Here is a 23,516-nt window from a genome sequence, read left to right as displayed (position 1 = left end):
TAAGGTAAAGGGAGAGGGAAGGATAGGATAACATAAAGATAAAGGGAAGAACAGTAATTTAGAAAAAAGGAGATCAAGAGGCAGATTGGAGAGTTAGGTAAGGAGAGGCAATGCAGAATGAATTCTTAAAAAACAATAATATGTGTCTATATAAACATACCACAGGGAAATTCACCTTTATGTGTAAGTAGAAAGAACCAATCAAATATAAATAAATAGAAGAGGGAATGGAAGTCCAGTAGAGAATGGGAGCGGGGAGGGAGGATAGAAGGGAAAAGAGGTACCATGAACTAAAATTGGATCCCATGCATGTATGAGTTTGTCAGGATGAACCCAAGTGCTGTTTGTAACTATAAAGCTCTAATTAAAAAATATGGAAAGTAAAACATATACACAGTATGCTACTCTCAGAATGAGGTAATAAAAGAGTTTGATAATTTCCTATCTAGTAATGATCAGGGAAAATAAACTTGTACTCTGGGGAAAAAGGGATGATGGTGTGCAAACTTTGGAGAGGGCAACTGGATAATATCTTCTTCTAGAAATTTCTTTCTTTTTTTTTTTTTTAAAGAGAGAGTGAGAGAGGAGAGAGAGAGAGAGAGAGAGAGAGAATTTTTTGATATTTATTTTTTAGTTATCGGCGGACACAACATCTTTGTACGTGGTGCTGAGAATCGAACCCGGGCCGCACGCATGCCAGGCAAGCGTGCTACCACTTGAGCCACATCCCCAGCCTCCTTCTAGAAATTTCTAACAATTTTATTCTTAGGAATTTATAGTATAGACATACCCACAGAGTGGGCGCAGGTAAGTGTACCAAAATGCTTGTAGGGATATTGTTACAACTATAGTCCTGAAATCAACCTGATTGTGTATCAATAGGGTATTGAATAGATAAATGATGATATATCTACACAACAGAAAAAATAATGAAGTTCCTCTTTTCCACATATCCATGAACATGGCAGCAGCTCTTCCTTTCCTTCTGTATTTAGACATTAAATTGCTGCTGAGTTCTTCCTTATTCCACAGATAGAACCAGGCCAGTGATTTCTCCTTTATTATGTGGTTTTAACCAAATTTCTTGTTTCCGCCTAGTGCCATGGACTTTACTAGAATTCTATTTTCTTCTTATTTCATGTCCATAGAAAAAGAAAAAAAAGGGACCTTAGGCTGGGGATGTAGAGTGCTTGCCTAACATGTGCAAGGACCTGGATTTAATCCCCAGCACTACAAAAACAAAAACAAAAAAAGATCAAACACAAATAATAACAAAAATGGGAGTCGGGGCTTCTGTCATTTCCCATGTTGTTTGGCTGTGGCAGCAGGTCAGTCTCTGCCTCTGTCTTTACCTCCCACTAAGGCTGGAGATCTGCTGCCACAATCCCAGGAACACCAGGAGTGACATGAGATCTTCTTTTGTTTTCCTCATGTGCTTTCAATATTTTTTTTATTTAAAAAATTTTTAATTTGTTATATATGACAGCAGAATGCATTACAATTCATATTACACATAGAGAGCACAATGTTTTATATCTCCGGCTGTACCCAAAGTATATTCATACCATTCGTGTCTTCATACATGTACTTAGGGTAATAATGTCCAACTCATTCCACCATCTTTCCTACCCCCATACCCCCACCCTTCCCCTCTCTCTCCTTTTCCCCTTTGCCTTATCTAGAGTTCATCTAATCCTCCCCCACCCCTCCACCACCACATTATGGACTAGCATCCTTAAACCAGAGAAAACATTCAGCATTTGGTTTTTGGGGATTGGCTAACTTCACTTAGCATTATCTTTTCTAACTCCATCTATTTACCTGAAAATGCCATGATTTTATTCTCTTTTAATGCTGAGTAGTATTCCATTGTGTATATGTACCACAGTTTCTTTATCCATTCATCCACTGAAGAGCATCTATGTTGGTTCCACAGTTTAGCTATTGTGAATTGTGCTGCAATAAACATTGATGTGGCTGTGTCCCTGTAGTATGCTGTTTTTAAGTCCTTGGGTATAGACCAAGGAGAGGGATAGCTGGATCAAATGGTGGTTCCATTCCCGGTTTTCCAAGGATTCTCCATACTGCTTTCCATATTGGCTGCACCAACTTGCAGTCCCACCAGCAATGTATGAGTGTGCCTTTTCCCCCATATTCTCACCAACACTCATTGTTGTTTGTATTCTTTTTTAAAAAATATTTTTTAGTTTTTGATGGATTTTTATTTTCACTTATTTGTATATGGTGCTAAGTGCTGCAGTCTGGCTGGGCACAAAATCACGAGCCACTCAAGCAGGAACAAACTTTATTTCCCAAACTCCCGCGAATGCCACGCATGCGGCCTTCTCTCGGGACACACTACACCAACAGGAAATCCCTTCTCCGGAATTCCCTCCTACCGCACTTCCCCAACCAATGGGGAGAGCTCCAAAGTAGCAGGCCAGAGGTGGACAGCAGGGGTCTAATCTCCAGTTGAATGTACATCTTAACATAATCATTATCATCTCAATGGCTTGCTGGCGTCACCTTTCAACCAAAAATGCCATGCGTCATTCCTACTTGGCTATGGCTCTCAGCAGCTAAGAATTGAACCTAGTGCCTCATGCATGCTAGGCAAGCGCTATACCACTGAGCCACAACCCCAGTCCTGTTGTTTGTATTCTTAACAGCTGCATTTCTGATTTGATTTGCATTTCTCTAATTGCTAGAGATGTTGAACATTTTTTCATATATTTGTTGATTGATTGTATATCTTATTTTTTTAAATATTTATTTTTTAGTTATAGGTAGACACACAATATTTATTTCATTTTTATGTGGTGCTGAGGAGTGAACCCAGTGCCTCACGTGTGTATGCTAGGCGAGTATGCTACCACCAAGCCACAACCTCAGCTCTGTGTATTTTCTTTTGAGAAGTGTGTTCAGTTCCTTGGTCCATGTATTGATTGGGTTATTTATTTTTTTTTGGTGTTAAGATTTTTGAATTTTTAATATATCCTAGAGATTAGTGCTCTATCTGATGTGTGTGTGTGGTTTTAATACTTCTTTTCAAAATTTTAAAAATTTGTTCTTTTTAGATATCATAACAGTAGAGGGTATTTTGACATACTATACATACATCGAGTACAACTTATTCTAATAGGATCCCATGCAGTTGTACACGATGTGGAGTTTCACTGGTCGTGTATCCATATATGAACAAAGGAAAGCTATGTCCAATTCATTTTACTGTCTTTCCTATTCTCATCCCCCCTTCCCTTCGTTTCATTCTTCTTTGTCTAATCCAATGAAATTCTACTATCCCTCTCCCCCCAACCATTGTGTGTCAATATACACATATCAGAAAGAACATTTGGCCTTTGGTTTTTGGGGGATTGGCTTATTTCTCTTAGCATGATAATCTCTAGTTCCACCCATTTACCCATATATGCCCTAATTTTATTCTTCTTTATGGCTGAGTAATACTCCATTGTATGTATATACCACATTTTCTTTATCCATCCATCTGTTGAAGGGCACCTGGTTAGTTCCATAGCCTGGCTATTGTGAATTGAGCTGCTATAAACATTGATGTGGATGTGTCACTAATTTTAAGTCATTGGGGTATGTACCAAGGAGTGGGATAACTGGGTCAAATGGGGATTCCATTCAATTTTCTAAGGAATCTCCATTCTGCTTTCCATACTGTAGCACCAATTTGCAGTACCATCAGCAATGTGTAAGAGTACCTTTCTCCCCACATCCTTGCCAACATTTATTGCTACTTGTGTTCTTTATAATTGCCATTCTAACTGGAGTGAGATGGAATCTTAGTGTAGTTTTAATTTCTATTTCTCTAATTGCTAGAGATGTTGAACATTTTTTCATTTATTTTTTGACCATTTGTATTTCTTCTTCTGTGAAGTGTTTGTTCAGTTCCTTTGCCCATTTCTTGATTGAGTCATTTATTTTTCTGGTATTATTTTGTTTGAATATCCTGGAAATTAATGCCTTATCTGAGGTATTGGTGGTAAAGATTTTCTCCCATTCTGTAGGATCTCTGTTTATGTTCTTGATTTTTTTTTTTAATAGGAAGAAGCTTTTCAATTTGATACCATCATATTTATTGATTTTAGATTTTACTTATACTTTAGGGGTCTTGTTGAAGAAGTTGGTTCCTAAGCCAACACGGTGGACCTACATTTTCTTCTACTAGGTGCAGGGTCTCTGGTCTAGTGACAAGGTCCTTCTTGTTCTATTTTGAGTTAAGTTTTGTGCAGGGTGAAAGACAGGAGTTCAATTTCATTCTACTACATATGGATTTCCACTTTCCCAGCACCATTTTTGAAGATGCCATCTTTTCTCCAATGTATGTTTATGGTGCCTTTGTCTAATATGAGATAACTGTACTTATGTGGGTTTGTCTCTGTGTCTTCGATTTTGTTCCATTGGTAGAAACCTTCTTTTTAATTTCTTCTTTGGACATGCCCAGGGTCTATGCCTTCCTCTTTTTCCATGGAAATTACCAGTGATTCATTTTTCTCTTAATATATAGACAACTAATTCCTAAGCTACATCCTCCAACTCTTAAATTTTTGAGTTTGAGATAGGTCTTGCTACGTTGGTCAGGGCCTCTCTAAATTACTGAGGTTGGCCTCAAACTTGTGGTCCTCCTGCTTCAACCTCCTGAATCACTGGGATTATAGGTGTGCACCACAACACACAGATTCTAACTGTCATGTTTTCTTTTTAAAATTTGTTCTTATTAGTTATACATGACAGTAGAATGCATTTGACATATTACACATATATGGAGAAAACTTTTCATACTTCAGGTTGTACACAATGTAGAATTACATTGGTTTGTAATCATATATGCACATAGGAAATAAATATCTGATTCATTTACTATTTTTCCTATTCCTATTCCCCCTCCCTTCCCTTCATTCTCCTTTGTCTAATCCAAAGTACTCCCCACCGCCCCTTATTGTGAGTTAGAATCCACATATTACAAAGAACATTCCTTCAGCCTTTGTTTTTTGGGGGATTGACTTATTTCACTTAGCATGATAATTTCCAGTTCCATTCATTTATCAGCAAATGACATAATTTCATTTCTCTTTATTGTTGAGTAATATTTTATTGTGTATATATATACTGTATTTTCTTTATTCATTCATCTATTGAAGGGTACCTAGGTTGGTTCCATAATTTAGCTATTGTGAATTGAACTGCTATAAACATTGATGTGGCTGTGCCACTGTAATATGCTGATTTTAAGTCCTTTGGGTATACACCAAGGAGTGGGATAACTGGGTCACATGGTGGCTCCATTCCAAGTTTCCTGAGAAATCTTCATACTGCTTTCCTTAATGGTTGCACCAATTTACAGTCCCATCAGTGATGTATGAGTCTTCCTTTTCTCCTATATCCTCTCCAACATTTATTGTTGCTTATATTCTTGATAACTGTCATTCTTACTCGAATGAGATGGAATTTCAGTGTAGTTTTAATTTGCATTTCTCTAATTGCTAGAGATGTTGAATATATTTTCATATATTTGTTGACTGATCTTATTTCTTTTTCTGTGAAGTATATGTTGAGTTCTTTTGCCCATTTATTGACTGAGTTATTTGTATTTTGGGTTAATTTTTTTGAGTTCTTCATATATTCTGGAGATTAATGCTCTATCTGAGGTTCAGGTGGCAAAGATTTTCTCCCATTCTGTAGTGTCTCTCTTCACTTCCTGGATTGTTTCCTTTACTGTGAAGAAACTTATTTTGATTCCATCACATTTATTGATCCTTGATTGCCACAGTCTGGCTGGGCATAAATCACGAGCCACTGAAGCAGGAACAAATTTTAGTTTTGAACTCCACCAGCAACTCCTCCCGAACGCCACGTGGCTCGTCCAGGAACCAACCACGGGAAATATCTCCTCCAGAAATCCCTCCTCCTGCACTTCTCCAACCAATGGGAACTCTCGGGGAATCCCCAGGAATCCCCATGGGAACTCTAAAGTAGCAGCAGAGGCAGATAATAATGCCTCGCCTGTCAATCAATACTGTTGGCAAAATGCCAGGGGCCATACAGACTCGGCCATGGCTCTCAGCACTTGATTTTACTTCTTGATCTTCAGCAGTCTTGTTAAGGGAGTTGATTCCCAAGCTGACATGATATAGATTTGTGCCTAATTTTTATTCTGTTAGGCACAGGGTCTCTGGTCTAATGCCTAAGTCTTTGATCCACTTAGAGTTGCTAACTCCCATATTTCTTAAGCAGATTTGTTTTTAGTACTTTTAGCTTCATGTTCATGGGTTTTCTTATACAACTCACTGAATTTTAATTGTCCTCTCTGAGGCCTACAGTTCATCAGATGCATCCCCGATTTCTAGAGCATGCTGAGATCACCTAGATCTGAGATAGGTGAGATAGATAGCTTCACATATTATTTGGAATCTTTTTGCATCTATTTTCCAGTAGTTGTCTTCTGCTCTGGCTCAAGGGATTCCAAAGCTTCCATTTCCACTGGCTGGGTATGTCCTAGCAAGGCAGGCTCCAGGGTCAAGGTGGGATATTGTAATGGTCCTGGAAGGATTTTCACAAAGGAGGGTGGCCTGGTTCAGGGACTAGGTGGGTCCACAGATCACAAACATAAGTGTGTGCATTCAGAGCCAGAGAAAAATCATACAGATGTTTTCTGAATACCCCCACAAAAGCCTGACTTGGGAACAGGTTCTTTACCTTTACTACTTAGTCACCCATGAGTCTTTTCACCATTTTCTTGTTACAGACAAAGAAATAGAGGCTCAGGGAGATGAATAACATTCCCAAAATCCCTAGTATGAGATTTTAGTCCAGGAAAATTGGGTAATGAGACTTGTGCTTCCCCTGCCATATCATGCTGATTCTTACAGATCAATAGTTTTATTTAGTTTTGGACATTTTAACTTTTTATTTTGGAATAATTTCAGACTTCCAAAGAAGTTGCAAAAATAACATAAAGCCGTTTCCTATATCCTTCATGTCCCCAAATGTTAACACTTTTAAATCGCAGTACAATGATGAAAACTAAGAAGTTAGCAAATGACAACACTATTAACTATTTTACAGTTTTCATTCACATTTTATCAATTATCCCATGAGCATTCTTTTTTTTTGGAGAATCCTGTTCAAGTCTCACATTAATAAATGTTTTAAAACTAAGATGTTCATTTGGGCTTCTGGGTGCAGGAAAATTTTAGGGCTCTGTAGGATTCATTTCTTAATGTGGCCCACATATTATTCTTCCCTCATAGGGAGGGTAGGATTATGTCACAAAACTCCATTGGGGATGGCAAGAGTCAGTGCCAGGGCCTGCAGGTACAGTTAGACTTAATAGGCAGAAATCTGTGACAACTGCGTGGCAAGGAAAACCTGTCTTTAGAGGAAGCACATAGAATAGTTGATGGCTTGGTAAGACTCTGGGAACCCAAGGTGGGTATGTAGAATGTACTACTCCTTGTTAAATGTAACTGATTCCTTGTATCTCAGTTGAAATATTACCCGTCTTCTGTGTCAGTTGTTATTGAATAACACTGTACTGGTCTGTGCTGGAGTTTTCTTGCATGTAGGCAAGGAAGGAGGCTTTTATACCTCAGGTTTTTGGAAACTTCCCTTGCCTGGACTGTGTATTGTTAATGGGTAGAAAACTGACTGGTGTGGGCTGAGAAGCCCTTCAGGGGGATTTCCTTGGCTGGCCTCCTTCAGGACCTGAGAAGGACAAGGCCTGGGTCTTGATTTGTGTTTAAATGCAGGCAAGCCATCTTTCAGAAAAGGCTGTTGGTGAGATCCACCTTGGAAGAGCAAGAAAATTGCTACTGACGCTGCATACCCTCACCTGTGCCAACTGAGAGGAGGTTTCTGAGGCTGAAAAATGGGCCTCAGAGCCTGGAGGACTCCCCTGCTGTTGCTGGTTGGCGTGGTGCTGGTAGCTGTACTCGGTCACTTTGAAAGGTGGGAGGGCTTCCAGAATGTGTCCATGAGCAAGAACAATAGAAACTCAACACTCAGCTTCTTCATTGATTCCTACAACAACGCCAGCAATGATACCTACTTATTTCGAGTACGAAAGCTAATTCGAAGTCAGATGCAGGTTTGTGCCTTGGTTTCTCCAGACATTTTCAGGGCCCCCATTCTTGTATTCTCCAACACATAGGCCTTCTGATGAGGCTCCCCAAAGAAGCAAAAGACAGTGACTCCAAGTGGGGAGCAGCCACTTGGAATGGGTGCCTTTTAGTTGTTTACCTTAGTCATGCTTTCAAAATACTGGTCTGAGGACTGGAGTCAACCCTCACTCCCTTACTCTTGGTCAAAAGCAACATGCCCACTGAGGTTCCCTACTGCTCTTTCCAGATGATAATAAATAAGGATGTTTCTGTTTTTTAGAAGCGTTTCATTTGGCAAATGCAAACATTCTACAGGTTTCTTCTTCCCCAAAATAGTGTTTTAGTGTCTAGGGTTGTAGAATTTCAGATTGGGTTTTCTGTGTTCTAGAATCACAGAAGTCTTTTTGAGACAGGAAAGGTGGGAGAGGTGGGAGATAGACTTCAATTACATTGCCTCCTGTTTACAAGGTTTTAAAAATATATCAATTGAAAGATGATAAAGTAAAGGGAAGTTGTTTGAAAACCACTTTTATTGGTGTAACCTTTGCTCAAGTTCAGATGATAAATTATGTAACTTAGGACAAAGACAGTACAAGGTTTTAATTTAGCCAGATTGGGAAAAACTAATTGATTAAGGGAAAGATCTCTAGCCAGAGAGAAATGCAAGCATTTGGTAGAGGGAAGATTAGCCAGGCAGAAAGGAAGGGTGTTGTGGAAGGCAGTGTTAGTGTGATACACAGGCTGTCCTCTTATCACAGCCTCGACATTCCTACTGGTCCCTGTCAATTACATGCTTCTACCGCCAGATGGTAGTGTTCTCACTTAACTTGTAGTCTTGGATCAGTTTCCCAAGGATAAAACCAAGATTCCAAATCCTGACTTGTGAGATCAATCCATGATCAACAGTTAACTGTTAAAGAAGACTTTCTAAACAATCTTTCTGAACAAATTTCTAATGTCATTCAAAATGATAAGCAACAGAACAGGTTTGCCTCTTGATAGCTGGGTGATCTTGAAGACAGGTCTCTGGGCAGATTTGATTGTGAATACCCCTGACTATGAGTGTCCCAATACCTTACAGAGTATTATAGCAGATTGGTATGAAGGGTTGCCTGGGTCTGAGTTCCAGGTATCCTTTCTGGTTTTGACACTTAGCTCTTCCCAACTGTGGGCTTTTGGTCAAGTGTCATCTCAACTCTGCCATTATCAGTTTCCTCACCTGCGAAGTGGGTCAGAATAAGAGGGAAATACTTAGCACAGTGTTGACATCTAGTAGCACTAAGCCCTGAGTTTGATCCTTAGCACCACATAAAAATAAATGAATAAGACAAAGGTAAAAAAAAATCAAGGCTAACTGAATAATACTTTGCACACTGGATTGTTAGTTAAATATATATGACCAGAATTGTAATTTTTTCCTATATACAGAGAATATGATGGTCAGGGTGACAGTGTTTGGACAGCCCTGCAAGAGGCCAACTCATAGTTGGAACTGCCCTTTGATGACCAGCAGAGGAGCATCTGTACCCTGGGGTGTTTCCAGTGAATATTGGAGCTGGGGTCACAGTATTGCTTTAGGCTGATATACCTGAGGCCCTGCCCTGAAGTTTTCTAGCGGAGTCTTCCAGGAGCAGAATGGACATACCCTGCTTCTACAACCCCAGAGAACATCAAGTTATTTCATTTGATTTGACCACTGACATTTGGGCAAGAAAGAAAGGGGACTCCTTGTAGCATTTTCCCTTACCAATTCAGAGCTCTCTAATAACCTGGGGAATCCAGCTCAGTTCCCAACATGAAACAATAATCATGTAACTCTACAGGCCTCAATGTCTCATTTGCAAAGTGGATTAGAGTTTTTCTTCTGAGTGTGGGATCTCCCTGTCCACAAAGACCTTTCTTAACCATCCTCCCTTTAGTCTTCACAGGGTTAGACTTGATCATGAGTAAAAGAAGACAAAGGACAACCATAGGAAATGGCCGTGACTTTGCCTTCCCTGTAGCTCACATATTTACCACATTCTCTTCCTTCATTCTTGTACACCCCAGAAAAAACCGGATTCAGGGAGTTGGAAGGATCATCTAAGTTTAGAGATCTTAGGAGATAAAGCCAGATCTCCTGTCTTCTCTTCTCTGGCTCTCCCAGCTCCATAGATGCTCCAGAGTAATGTTCCAGATACTTTACTGAAATATTAAATAATTTATAATTTTAAAAAATTTAAAATGTATTTTGAATGCATTAAGTGAATTGCATGCTTCCCTTTAGTGCACATAACTAACTCCACAAGAAGACATAATGGTTATTTGGACTCTGTAAGTGAAGGAAATGAGGCTGTTAAGTAACTTGCTCAAGGTCACAAAGTCAGTAAATGGGGAGTGCATGCCCCAAATCAATTTTGATTCTGAAATCCATTTTTAGCTATGTGCTAAACTCTCTCTCTCTCTTTACATTGACCAGGCAGGAAGGGGTGGTTAGGTGGGGAGGAAATGGCTGTAGGGCCTGGGAGGACACAAATGAGACACTGGCTCTCTGCATTATGAAGATGGTATGTGACCACTCGGGAGTGGTTTGTGGTTGCTAGGCAACCTAGCTTGCTGCCTCTTCCTTTGTCCTGAATATGGATGGGAAACTGAAGATAAGCAATCTATAGTTGATCCAGGGGCCAGGAATTGGGGGCTCAACAGGAACCTTGGGTACTACTGAGACTTGTTAAGCCAAGAGGAAGAAAGGAGCTGAGTTTTGGATGGGTGAGCTATGGGAACAGGAATTGTGGCTCTGGGGATTCAATCCTAGTTCTAACCCTTCTTGGATAGTCTCAGTCAATGGATGTGTAGAGTTAAAACTAACAGTTGCTTCTCATCAGCTGACAACAGGAGTGGAGTATTTGCTTACTGTGAAGATCAGCAGGACCAAATGCAAAAGGAATGAAACAAAAACTACTGACTGCCCCCTTCAAAAAAAGAAGCTGAAAAAGGTATGTGATGGGAGTCTTTTGAGAGGGACCTGAGATCAAAAAGGAGGTGGAATGAACATTTATTTATTTATTACTTTTTAGTGCATTACAGTTATACATAATAGTGAGGTTCATTTTGACATATTCATCAATGCATATAACATAACTTGCTCTATCTCAATCCCCCAGTATTTCCTCTTTCCCTATCTTCATCCCTTCCCTGATCCCCTTCCTCTACTCTATATTTTCTCCCTCTTATTTATTTATGTGTTGTTGCATTATAGTTATATATACACAATTGGAATGCACTCTGATATATTCATACAGGGTCAACTTCATTTCTCAGTGCTTCCCTTTTCCTCTCCTCCCTCCTGGTTCCCTACTTCTATTTTCATGAGATTCCTTTTTAAATTTCTTTTTTCTCTCTAATTCCATGTACAAGAGAAAATATTTGATTCTTGACTTTCTAAGTCTGGTTTATTCCACTTAGCATGATGTTCTCTAATTCCATTAATTTACTTACAAATGACATAGTTTTATTCTTCTTTATGGCTGAGCAGAACTCCATTATGCATGTATGTCTCATTTTCTTTATCCATTTGTCTATTAATGGGCACCTAGGTTGGTTCCATAGCTTGGCTATTGTGGATTATGCTTCTATAAATATTGGTGTGCATACATCACTACATTGTGCTGATTTTAGTTTGGAAATGACATTTTGAAATGCCCTCATTGGATGTTGGCAGCTTTTCCAGTTGTGAGGATCCTCCTGGTTAGGATGCAGCCCTGGGGGCTGCCTAACACCTCTTGAGGCACCTGGAAGAGGGAGGAAGACTCTTTGATTAGGTAGTCTCTCTACTGGGCAGCCTAGTTATGGGCCCAGGCCTTCTGTCACCTGGCCTCCACTCCCACCTGCCTAGCCCTCTCAGAAAGCAGTGTTTCCTTTTCCTTGGGGCCCTTGTTCAAGTCTGGATTCTTACTTTCCAAGTTGCTGAGGATTATCCAATCCCCTCCTTGTCTTCCAAGTTACGCCTGTCCCTTTCTGCTTTTCCTGGTCCCTAAGTTCGTCCCTTCTTCAAGCTGGCAGATATGAGAATCTCTCCCTGTGCCTGGATGTAGGTGTACGAGTGGAGGACAGGAACATTGTCATTGCCCCTTGCCATCATTCCTGGATCCTGCCGGGTTATGGGCTCCAGGTGTACCTGCTATAGGTCCCCAATGACTAGACTGGTGTCCCTCCCTCTTAGTGCCACCAGCTGACTGTAGACAGTTACTCCCTGGGCCCACCAGGGCCTGAGGGGCAGGAGCCTTTTGTTTGCCCTTGAAAATTATTTCCTCTGTAGCTGATTGTATGTTTTTTTTCCCCCTTCACAGACTTTGATTTGCCAATCTTTGATATACACGGTGCCTTGGGTGCAATATTACCAGCTCTGGAACAGCTCTTGTCTGGAGAAATGAGCTTTTGTGCAAGTATCTTCGATGAGTCCTTTAATGGCTACACTGTGCACCAGCTGCTATAAAGTTCTAAAAGGCATTGTGTCCTTCACTGGGGTCTCACTACACCCACATGCATGCTCACTCACCTTTACTACCTAGACTTTCAATGACGTCCACATTAATACACCCACATATACACACAATCTCACTACTTGCAGACACATGGACATACTTGTACATATTCACACATACCATCACACTCTCACCCCTACACTCAGACCTTCACTTATATGACTCATACATATTCAGTGGTCTTTAGGGTCTGGTGCAGTGGTCTTTGAGGGAATCTTGCCATTCTTTACCTCAGCCCACCTCTTCTGACTATTCTGGATTCAAGAACATCCCCGACCTCTGTTCCAAGCATGGGGGAGCCCTGTGTTCTCCCTGTACACACACCACACCATGACTCACACTGCGTGTGTGTCTCAGGTCCCCAGGAGCAAACTAGGACATACTCAGGACAAAAAGCAAAAGAAAAGATGCGTGCATGGGTGAAGTCTACACAAACCAGGTGGAAGCTTGCAAAATCCTCTCCCAGTGCCATCACATGGGGACAGGCTTAATCCCCAGCATTGAGCTGTGATGACACTTATGAAATGTCATATCCCAGAGAAGCAGATTAGAGATCAGTGCCCATGGTTTTTGTTGGGAACTGGTCCCAACCTCTGAGTGTGTCAAAATTCTAGACTCCCAGGAGAGTAGATGTTCAGCATAGACCTCATGGTCTGTATAGACAGTCTGGACACATTGAGGCCCTCTGCTCAGGTAGGGAGAATTGGCATCATTGTGGGGGGAACTGTTTACCCTTTATGTCTTCAGACTTTAGCCAAAGTCAGCCTTCTCATCATCCTTTCTAAGAATGACAGTTCAGGGGTGGTTTACCTCTTTTTGGCACAAATCACTGAGCATCCAACATTTACAGTGGCCTATCTCAATGGGTTTCTCCCTCCTATAACTCTTGTAGAGAAGGTACATGCTAGACCCAACCTGGGGCTGAGAGCAAGCCAAGTGTACCACATGACTCTCTGGTCTTCTCTCCTGCCCCAGACACAGAGTATTGCCAGAGAGGCCTAGGGGAGAAAAGGGGATGGAGGAAAAGAGGAAAAGCTGGTGAAATCCTTGTGCAAAGGTCAGAAGCATCCTGCCATGCAAATCTAATGCCATGGGGGGCAAACCGGGTTCCTCTCACAGGCCTGCTGCTCTCTCCATCTAATTCAATCATCGTGACAAACCTATGAAGTGGCTTTCCAAGGAGATTTCCTCCATGAAGCAGATGAGGAACCTCCAAAAGCAACCTCTGTCTCTATTCTAACACCCTGCCTTGGTTGAGATAACTGATTAAATTTTTAGAGATGATTTATACAGTATGTATTCTCTTGGTTTCTTTCATTCAATATATATTTTGCAGGTATTTGTACTTATGGTTCACTTTTATTATGGGGTAGAATTCCATTACACAAACAAATCACAATTTATTTATTTTCTGATAATGAATTTTTTGAGTAGTTTTCAACTTATAAGAATAATAGCTTCTTGCAATAAACATACATGTATGTATGTATGGTGGACATGTATACTTGTTTCTGTTAGTATGTGCCTATGAGTCAAACTGGTTATTATTAGGATGCGCCTATATTCAGTCTTTAGCAGTTTTTGCTCAATACCTGTTTGTAAAGTTTTTTCCTTGATTGCCTTTTTAATATTACTTAGTGGTTGATTTAAGCCTCTAAGACCTATTTATTTTATATCTTTCATTTATATGGTTGGACTAATTGTTCCATTTCTATATTTTTTAACAGAAAGAGAGAGAGAGAATTTTTTAAAAAATATTTTTCAAATTTTCAGTGGACACAACATCTTTGTTTGTATGTGGTGCTGAGAATCGAACCCGGGCCACACGCATGCCAGGCGAGAGTGCTACCGCTTGAGCCACATCCCCAGCCCCCTCCACTTCTATTTTTATATAATCCCATATTGGCTCTCTATTCTTTTTATAATGTTTTACTAAACTTTATGACATTGGTTTGAACATTCAAAAGTGAGCTTTCCCTGCCCAGCCTGCCCACCTTGCTTTTATTATTGGCAGACATGAAGGGTTGGCATAAGCAGACCGCTGTGAGGCAAAGGGCCTGTGGTCTCTTACTGGGTATCCAGAAGCAGCACAGCAGGGCTCTCTGGGATGGCATGGGTCTGATATCTAGATTGTGGTGGTAGTTACACAAATGTACACATGTAACAAAATGACATACATACACTGTACTAATGTCAGCTTCCTAGTTATGATTTTTTTCTATTATATAAACTGTAACTACCAGGGATAACTAGATGAAGGGTCCAGGGAACTTTTCTGAATTATCTTTGTAATTTCTTATAAAAATACAATAAATGAGAAAAAATAGTTTTAAAAGAATCTTCAAATATGAGTTGAAAAATCCAAGAGATTAATGGGCATGATGAATGTCCCATCTCTTTTTTTTCCCCAAAGATAATAATCCCTGTCTTGGGGACAAAATAGCCAAAATACCTGAAGAGCATTGGTTACTGATTAATATTAAATTACTATCACTGCTACTGCCTACTACTAGCTAGCATTCGTTTGAATACCTGCCTTGTGTTAGAACATGGTATTATGCAATTCATGCACATTATCATCTTTAATCTTTGTAACTGTTTCATGAAGTAGGTCCTGCTTTTCTCAAACTTGCTGATATTTTAGGTTAGTTGGCAGAGGGGAATCTCACCTAGGACCCACATGAAACAGGGCCCCGAACCTTCCAGAATTTTGATAGAGAGTAGAAGCTAAAGTTTCTGTTATGTGAGAGGTCCCAGCTATCCTGTTGTGGCTAGTATGCCTCACAGTTTACAATGCATATGTGCAAGGATCATTCTGCTGGTACTCTACTGTATCCTTTCAGCCTTTCTCTCTGTGCATGCCAGGTCAACTTCCAAGTGCCAGCACCTGTACCCCTTTATCTGCAGGGACTCTCTGCTGTTTGCTGTGCTCTGGAGCAACCAGGCCAAAAATACTAGGGAATTAATGCCCTCTAGGAGCTACCCTCAAGAAATACTGACTGGAACCATTGGATAATATCCCAGTTCCTAACTTCCAACTCCCTTAGATGAATGTTGTGTGTGTGAGTGTGTGTGTGTGTGTGTGTGTGTTTTCAGCCTTTTTCTAGAGGCTTGGGCAATAGATATTCCTTTCTACTGGATGTGAATGAGGACAAAGGTGTTCCCACTGAGTTGCTGGTGGCTCTCCTGAGACCACATGGAGGAAGTGGAGTGGGAGGAGCCTGCTGACAGTGTTTGAGGCCTTGAGTCAAACCATCCGGTGGGGGGGACATTTATGCCCCACTGTTGTCGAGCTGACATGAAAAGTGCTATGATTTGAATATGGTTTGTTCCCTCCTAAACTTATATTGACATTTAATCACCATTGTGAGGTATTAAAAGGATCATTTGGGACCTTTGAGAGGTGGTTAGGACTCTGCTCTCATGAATGGATTAATCCATACATGTGATTAACAGATTAATCCATTCACATGATTAAAGGAATAATTCACTCACATGGTAAATAGATTAGCAGGTTCTTGAGTTAGTGGGTTATCTTGAGAGTGGCTCTGCTATAGAAGCCAGTTTGATAAGGGTCTTTCCTGTACTCCATAGCTTTTACCATGTGATACCGTATGCCACCTCCAGGTGTTGCCAGTAGGGAGGTCATCACCAGATCATCTCCTTTGATCTTGGAACAGAAACACAAGTCAAAATTAGCCTTTTTTTTTTTTAAATTAACATACCCAATTATGATTTTGAAATATTAGCAACAGAAAACAGACTGAGACAGAAAGCACATCCCCTTTAAAATGGCATTCCTGATTTTTCCCTGTCTTGATCCTTCCTCTCCTGGCAGAATTAATCTGACAATCTAAAATGGGTCTTGTATCCCATTTCCTCTTCCAACAGGGAGCATATATTCCTTTGCTCCTACAGCAGGAGTACTACAGAATTCATGGAAAGACCAGCTCTGATCCAGTTTTGCTGGTGTGTTGGAGCAGATGTCTAATTATGGAGTTTGGTGGTAGAAAGTACAGTTGCATGTGAAAATGAGATACAGCTATCTCTCAACCTAGAGCTAATCAATAACAAAAGTCTCATATTTCTTAATTGTGGTTTTTCTCCTTCTTTCATACATTTTTTGTTTGGTACTAGGGAGTGAACCTAGGGGTTTTTAACCACTGAGCCACATCCCCAGCCCTTTTTTATTTTAAGACAGGGTCTTTCTAAGTTGCTTAGGGCCTTACTAGGTTGCTGAGGCTGGCTTTGAACTTGTGATTCTCCTGCCTCAGCCTTCTGAGCTGCTGGAATTATAGGCATGTGCCACTCTGCCTGGCTCTCTTTGTTTCACATTTCAGGTTAGGACAGGGGTGCTCTTCACTAGGCTCCTCAGAGATTCCATTATGGGACACACTTGCAAATATCCCTGGGCTGTTTATTCAAGTTACTTGAAACATTTTCCCTTCTGTTTAATCTCCTTATCTTTTCCATCTTATTTTAAAATCTAAAGACTTCTGCTTGATATAAGGAAAAGGCTGAAATTCTTTTGTCAGGCAAGGCAGAAGAAATTATTCATATTACTTCATTTGGACCCCCCAATTGTCCTGGTCCAGCAGACTCTCCACATCATATTATTATGAGCTGAAGAATTTAAGAAAAAGAAAAAGAGAGTAGAGTCACAACCATGAAGACCATTAAAGTAGACAAATATTTATTGTCTACTGAAGATTACTGTTGGTTTCTGGACCATCGAATACAGTGACCACAGGTGTGTGCTCCAGGGCATTTAGATGTTGCTGCAGTTTTTGCCCAGAATTTTGTATGTTTCAGTCCAGGGTATAACAAACACTGAGAAGTAGCACTGGATTTTCTAAAACAAAACAAAAAAACCACAACAAAACCAGTACTTAAGGAGATTAACATGCAAGGTGAAATTTACATGCAAGGGAGAAAGAAGGGGATGTAAGATATAAGGACAGGGAAAACAACACCACCTTGTCGGGTCTCACACTAAACACTCAAGGTCACTCCAGGTGAACTGGGCTGCATGAAATAATCACACAGAGACAGACAAATACCTTTTTATTTGGGTCCTGTGATGGCTCCTCCGACCTTAGGGGTCCATGGAAAGAGAGAGAGGAGCACGTGCTGAACCGTTTTATTGGGACGGAGCCATTCAAATGAGGCAAGGGGTAGGATTACAAGGGAACAGGTGAGTGTACCTCAACCTCTCTGGGTGCCGCCTACTCCTAGGGCCACTCCCAAGGCCACACCTTATTATCCGAACAAGAAAAAAGCCTGAGTCAAGAGTCATGACACTACAGTGTCCAACTACAGTGATCTTTCAGATCCCCATGGTGCCTCAGGACTTAAAGGTGTGTGCATTTGGAGTGGCTTCCCACACTGCCTCTCTAATCCAGATCTGTTTTTATATTCTTGATTTTAGTCATTTGATAGTCATATTGCTGGAATCATTTCAGAAAACATCCATTTATGATCAGATTTGAAGAATAAAAATGAAGTGTTTGCCCAGCCAGTGTTCACCATAGGAACCACTGATTGTTTTTCCTTTTCATTTTTACTCGTGGTTTTTATTCTATACCTTCTCTTACTTGGCCTCCATTGATTCCCTTTCTTCCTTTTCTTCTCTCTCCCTCCCTTCCAATCATTTATATCCTTCCGTTCATCTACTCATCTGTTTATCCATTCATTCATACAAACACACTTGCAATTCCATTCTATGTCCATTCATTTTCCTTCCTTCCATCTATGCATCTAACTTCCTTCCTTTCACCCAATCCATCATCCATCTTGGTTTCCTTAATTTGTCCATCCATCCATCTATGCATATTGTTATTTTTCGCCTTGCTTTCTTTTTATCGTTTCCCAAGTTTCTCTTATTTTTTACTCCATTTTTATTCCATAATGAAAAATCAATATTTTAAATATATTTTGCCATATGATTGATTATTATCATTTTTGGGGGGATCTGATTCTGTTTTTCTTGCTTTTCACTTGGAAGCCTAGAATGTAAAGGGTGAGGCTAACTTTTACATTTTTCTTAAAATAGAACTCAGCATACTAACTCCACCAATCCAGTCTCTCTAGTAAGAAAGTTTGATTTTTAAAAATTTGACTTTACAGTTAGATTAAATTATTCTTTACAGAGATTTTATGATCTTCCCCAGGGAAGAACCAAAGAAGACTTCCTTGCTAGATTTTGAAGAATTATACATGTAGAGCATGAGAAGGGAATCTAGGGATGGACACATTTCTGTGTTGAGAAACCTCAGACCATTATAACTAGGGTGATCACATAATTTATGAATCAAGCAAGGCCATGATATAAGCAAAAGGATATGCTATTAAATGATTATATCAAAAAGTTGTCATAAGTTAGGACTCTTCTAGGCAAGGAGGGATATACAGTTATCCTAGATTTAATTCTTTTGGGTGAATAAGAGATCTGGAAGACTTGTGAGACAACCTTCCAGGTCTTTCTGTACAGAGAACTGATCCTAACTCTGCACACAGTGCCCAGCCTCCTTCAGGTAAACAGTGCTAAGCAGGAATGAATCATGCTGATGACTGAACACACTTTGGAGCAGGAGGCCACTCAGCATATCATACACACATGGGCTCATTCTCCCCAACCCAGCTCTGCCACTGGCCGAATTATTTTTCAACTTGTTTTTTGGTCTTATGGTTGCCAAACACTGTTGGTTGAAAGGAAAAAGGACAGGAGCTCAGGAATTGCACATTCTTGGTGTGCTGATGTTCAGATTTCAGCAAGCGCTGGGTCCCTCTGGCTGCTAGAGTTTTACTAATAATTTGACTGTTTCCTGTCTCCCTGCGACTTAGCCATCTCTACAGCTCCTCTGGACCACTTCAGCCTCTTTATAATCCTTTCAGCAACCAAAGAGTGATACCTCGGTCATTCCTATCTTTGCTTTTTCTCTCTGAGAAAGAAGGTATTATTCATGCATTCTTTTCAAGCAAGCCTGAATGAATTACCTTTTTTATATATTTGTTTTTTAGCTTTAGGTGGACACAATATCTTTATTTTTATGTGGTGCTAAGGATCGAACCCAGTGCCTCACACATGCCAGGCTAGCGCGCTACTACTTGAGGCATATCCCCAGCCCCTCAAGCAAGCTTGAATGAATCCTAAATAGTTCTGCCCCAACCTCATCATACAGAAAAAAAATAACCTACTGAAAATGAATTCTCTCTATGTGAATGTGTTTTACCAAGTACCTTGTAAAGTTTCCCATTTTGAATTTCACAGTAGCCCATCTTTGGCTTCAGGCAGACAGTTCTCTGCATCTCCACATGTGCAAGGATCTCCATATGGTCTGTTATCTGTGGGCATCAAGAGACAAGGAGATGCAGAACAACCTCTTCTCCCTTCTCTGCTGTTTCTGCGTGCAGACATTCATTTATACTTTGCCTGAGGGCAAAGACCCAGTCCTAGACTGATTGGTGGTCTCTTCTTGTGTGATGCCTTGCCTCTTTTTGTCATTCAAAGAGAATACACCAGAAGCCACAAGAAACACTATGTTTCTTGCTTCATAAGCAAAGTCCCCCATTGTATAATAGAAGTGGTGCAAAGGGTTCAAGGCAGAAATCTGTAAAGTTTTTCTGGTAAGGGATAGATTGTAAACATTTTAGGCTTTGTGAGCTATCTAGTCTCTGCTACAACTTGTCAGCTGTGCCGTGGAAGCATTACCACAGCCATAGGTGGTATATATGTGTAGGTTTGGCTGGGCTTCAAAGCAACTCTATTTACAAATGCAGGCAGCAGGAGATTTGGCCCTTGGTGTATAAATTGTTGACCATTGATTATTTTTTTTTTTAGTATCTTTAAAGAACAACTTCATTCATTCTAGAGAATGTATATTTCTTTTAAAATGCCTGCTTCACGTGAATATACTGCACATACAACCAGAGATATGAAAAATTGTGTTCTATCAGTGTAATAAGAATTGCAATGCATTCTGTTGTTATTTATAAATAAAAATAAAAAATTAAAAGATTAATATGGATGAGGATTAAAACATTAGAATTATTCTGAAAGAGCAAACAATAATTGTTTTGTATTATCAAGTACCATCTATTGGCCCCACTTATACCTAAATTTGGAGAAGGATCTCAGTGAGAAATAAAAAATTATATTGAAAAAAAATGCCTGCTTCATGTGGCACTAGATTTCACTGGAGTAGGACACACCCTGTAGTATCAGTGGGTCCCTGGAGGTTGGGTGTGGTGAGGAGAAGATGGAAGCCACTCACTGACCTTCTTCTGGATCTTTAGGACTCGAAGGATCCTGAAGTTGTACGTGTCATCACTTTGCTTGTTGTATTCATTATTGATGTACATTAAGGTGTCTTCTACGAAGTTTTCCACTGCAGATGCTTCGTAGATACTTATCAAGGATTTCTTTACTTGGTAGGTGAAGGCCACCAGGGACATTAGAATGGCCAGCAGGAGCTGCGGAGACTGCAAGAGTCTGGCCATCGTCCTTTAGCTAGATAGGAACAGGAAAAACCCACTCCTATCCCTCCCAGGAGTCAGCTATATCAGACTGGCAGCCCCATCTGCCCTGGCTGGATTTAAAAGCAACCCATGGTGAACACCCACACTTTACCTCTCCTCCTCCTTTCTCTTGCCTGCTCTGGGAAGAGTGCAATGATTGGCAAGCTCACTCCATTTTCCGTCATTCTTTTCTTATAAGCTCTTGTTTTACACACACACACACACACACACACACACACACACACACACACACACATTCTCTTTTGCAGCTGCTTCTTCAGCAATACACACTCTTCTGTGGACTTAGTACAATCTTAATGGAAGCCAGGCCAGGAGCCTTTGTCCCCTAAGCTCACTTGAGCATGTTCTGTAGGAAGAAGTCTGGGGTACAGGAAATTATGAAGACATGAGGGTATTGGATTCCAGGAAGCAAGTCAACACCAGGTGGGCCTGGGAAGGAGGAGTCCCTGAAGGTAAGGTCTGTACAGAAAGCATTCTCCAAAGAACAAAGGAATAGGTGACCAGACAGAAGAGTGTGAAGTCAGAAAGGCTCACCTGTGAGGCCATTGGCACCTGTCCCCAAATCCATGTTTTGGAGAAGGATGGGGCGAGAAAGAGACCAAGGGAGAGGTTCTATATTCTCAGGTGGGAGATGCAAAAAGCTTTCTAGCTGGAAACTGCTCTCAGCAAGATAAGACCACATGGGAACCCCAAGATTACTGTCCAAGTGGAGAAGGAAGAAGTCTTGTAGGAGAAGGCTGGCACTCATGTCACTGTCCCTCAGTGCAGGTGCCAGCTGCATGCACTGTTAGGTATTACTACTAAGAAAGCCTTTTGAGGAGTTATTTGGAAGGATATAATTCAATGATGTGTAGTGATGTTTCCTTCCTGTGTGTGGGAACCCAGGGGAGAATGTGGGTGAGTACAGGGAAGACCTACCTGGGAGGACAGGATGCCTGTTCCAAGTGTTGTTCTTAATGATCAGCTTGGTTTTCCCGTGGGTGGAAGGCCCCATGACAAGGAAACAGCATCTCTCCCCTAACACTTCCCACCTAGCCTTCCTTGCAGACACATATAGTATTCATCCACTTATCCACATTGATGCTAACACAGACACATGCCTGTCCACAGGCATGCCACAGTCAGGCACATGTGTCTACACTCCTGTTCCACATACACACCTACACTCATACTGACACACACATACAAGCGCATATCTACATACAGACTTGTGCACCTACACCCTTGCTCCACATCCATATCTAAACTCACACTGACACACCCACACAGACATGCCCCATGTACACACCCACACTGACATTCACAAGCACAAAAGATACACGGAGACACTCAACCACCTCAATCCCACTGTAATAGGTGAAAGGATCTTTGAATTAAAGACAAAGGAGAGAGATGGTATTTTAGAGTGTTTTTTTCCCATTTTTTATTGGTTGTTCAAAACATTACAAAGCTCTTGACATATCATATTTCATACATTAGATTCAAGTGGGTTATGAACTCCCATTTTTACCCCAAATACAGATTGCAGAATTTTAATTTGCATTTCTCTGACTGCTAGAGATGGTGAGCATTTTTTCGTGTATTTGTTGATTGATTGTATGTCCTCCTCTGAGAAGTGTCTGTTCAGGTCCTTGGCCCATTTGTTGATTGGGTTATTTGTTTTCTTGTTGTTTAATTTTTTGAGTTCTTTGTATACTCTGGATATTAGGGCTCTATCTGAAGTGTGAGGGGTAAAAATTTGTTCCCAGTATGTAGGCTCCCTATTTACCTCGCTTATTGTTTCACTTGCTGAGAAAAAAGGAGATGGAGAAAGGGCTGAGGACAAGAAATACCCTTCCAGGGTACACCCTCAGTGATCTACTTCCTTCAATTGTGCCACATGCCTACGGTTTCCTTCACCTCCCACTTAGCTCTCAATGGATTAATCCATTGATGAGGTCAGAGCCCTCGGGTTCCAATCAATTCCTGAAAGCCCTACCTCTGAACATTGCTGCACTGGGGGAATTCCAGATCCAAACCATGATACCATCTGACCAAGAAATAAGTAAAATGATAGTTGAGACATAGAAGGATTCGTTCTATGAAGAGCTGACTTAGTTGGGAAGAGTCACATTTGTCTTATTTGCTATTGGGAATAAGCAAATGATGAGTGTAGCCCCTGCAGCTATATTGGAAGAAGAAATAAACTAAGGACAGAGACTAGCTCTGAGAATGGAACAGCAGAAAGATGAAAGGAACTTGGTGCCTTGTGCCCTCATCAGTTTTTGGAGTCACCATTCCAAGCCTATATTTGCTATCCTAACTTCTTTTATAGAAGAAAATGAACTCT

General features: G+C 40.6%; 2 protein-coding genes across 2 annotated transcripts; one reads left to right on the top strand and one right to left on the bottom strand.

Moving 5' to 3' along the window:
* Positions 1-7,894: 7,894 nt before the first annotated feature.
* On the top strand, positions 7,895-12,538 carry Cstl1 (cystatin like 1). The gene is made up of 3 exons (XM_076849437.1): positions 7,895-8,113; positions 10,991-11,101; positions 12,455-12,538. The coding sequence occupies exons 1-3, from the start codon at positions 7,895-7,897 to the stop codon at positions 12,536-12,538; spliced, it is 414 nt and encodes a 137-aa protein (XP_076705552.1).
* Positions 12,539-17,417: 4,879 nt separating this feature from the next.
* Cst11 (cystatin 11) lies at positions 17,418-21,148 on the bottom strand. The gene is made up of 3 exons (XM_076848900.1): positions 20,927-21,148; positions 19,889-19,993; positions 17,418-17,501 (listed from the first exon to the last, which is right to left on the bottom strand). Exons 1-3 carry the CDS (start codon positions 21,146-21,148, stop codon positions 17,418-17,420), a joined length of 411 nt encoding a protein of 136 aa, XP_076705015.1.
* Positions 21,149-23,516: the final 2,368 nt, after the last annotated feature.

This window comes from Callospermophilus lateralis, chromosome 3 (assembly GCF_048772815.1).
Source record: "Callospermophilus lateralis isolate mCalLat2 chromosome 3, mCalLat2.hap1, whole genome shotgun sequence".
NCBI lineage: Eukaryota > Metazoa > Chordata > Mammalia > Rodentia > Sciuridae > Callospermophilus > Callospermophilus lateralis.
Note: the sequence above shows the minus strand (reverse complement) of the source record. Positions and strands in the feature narration are given on the sequence as shown.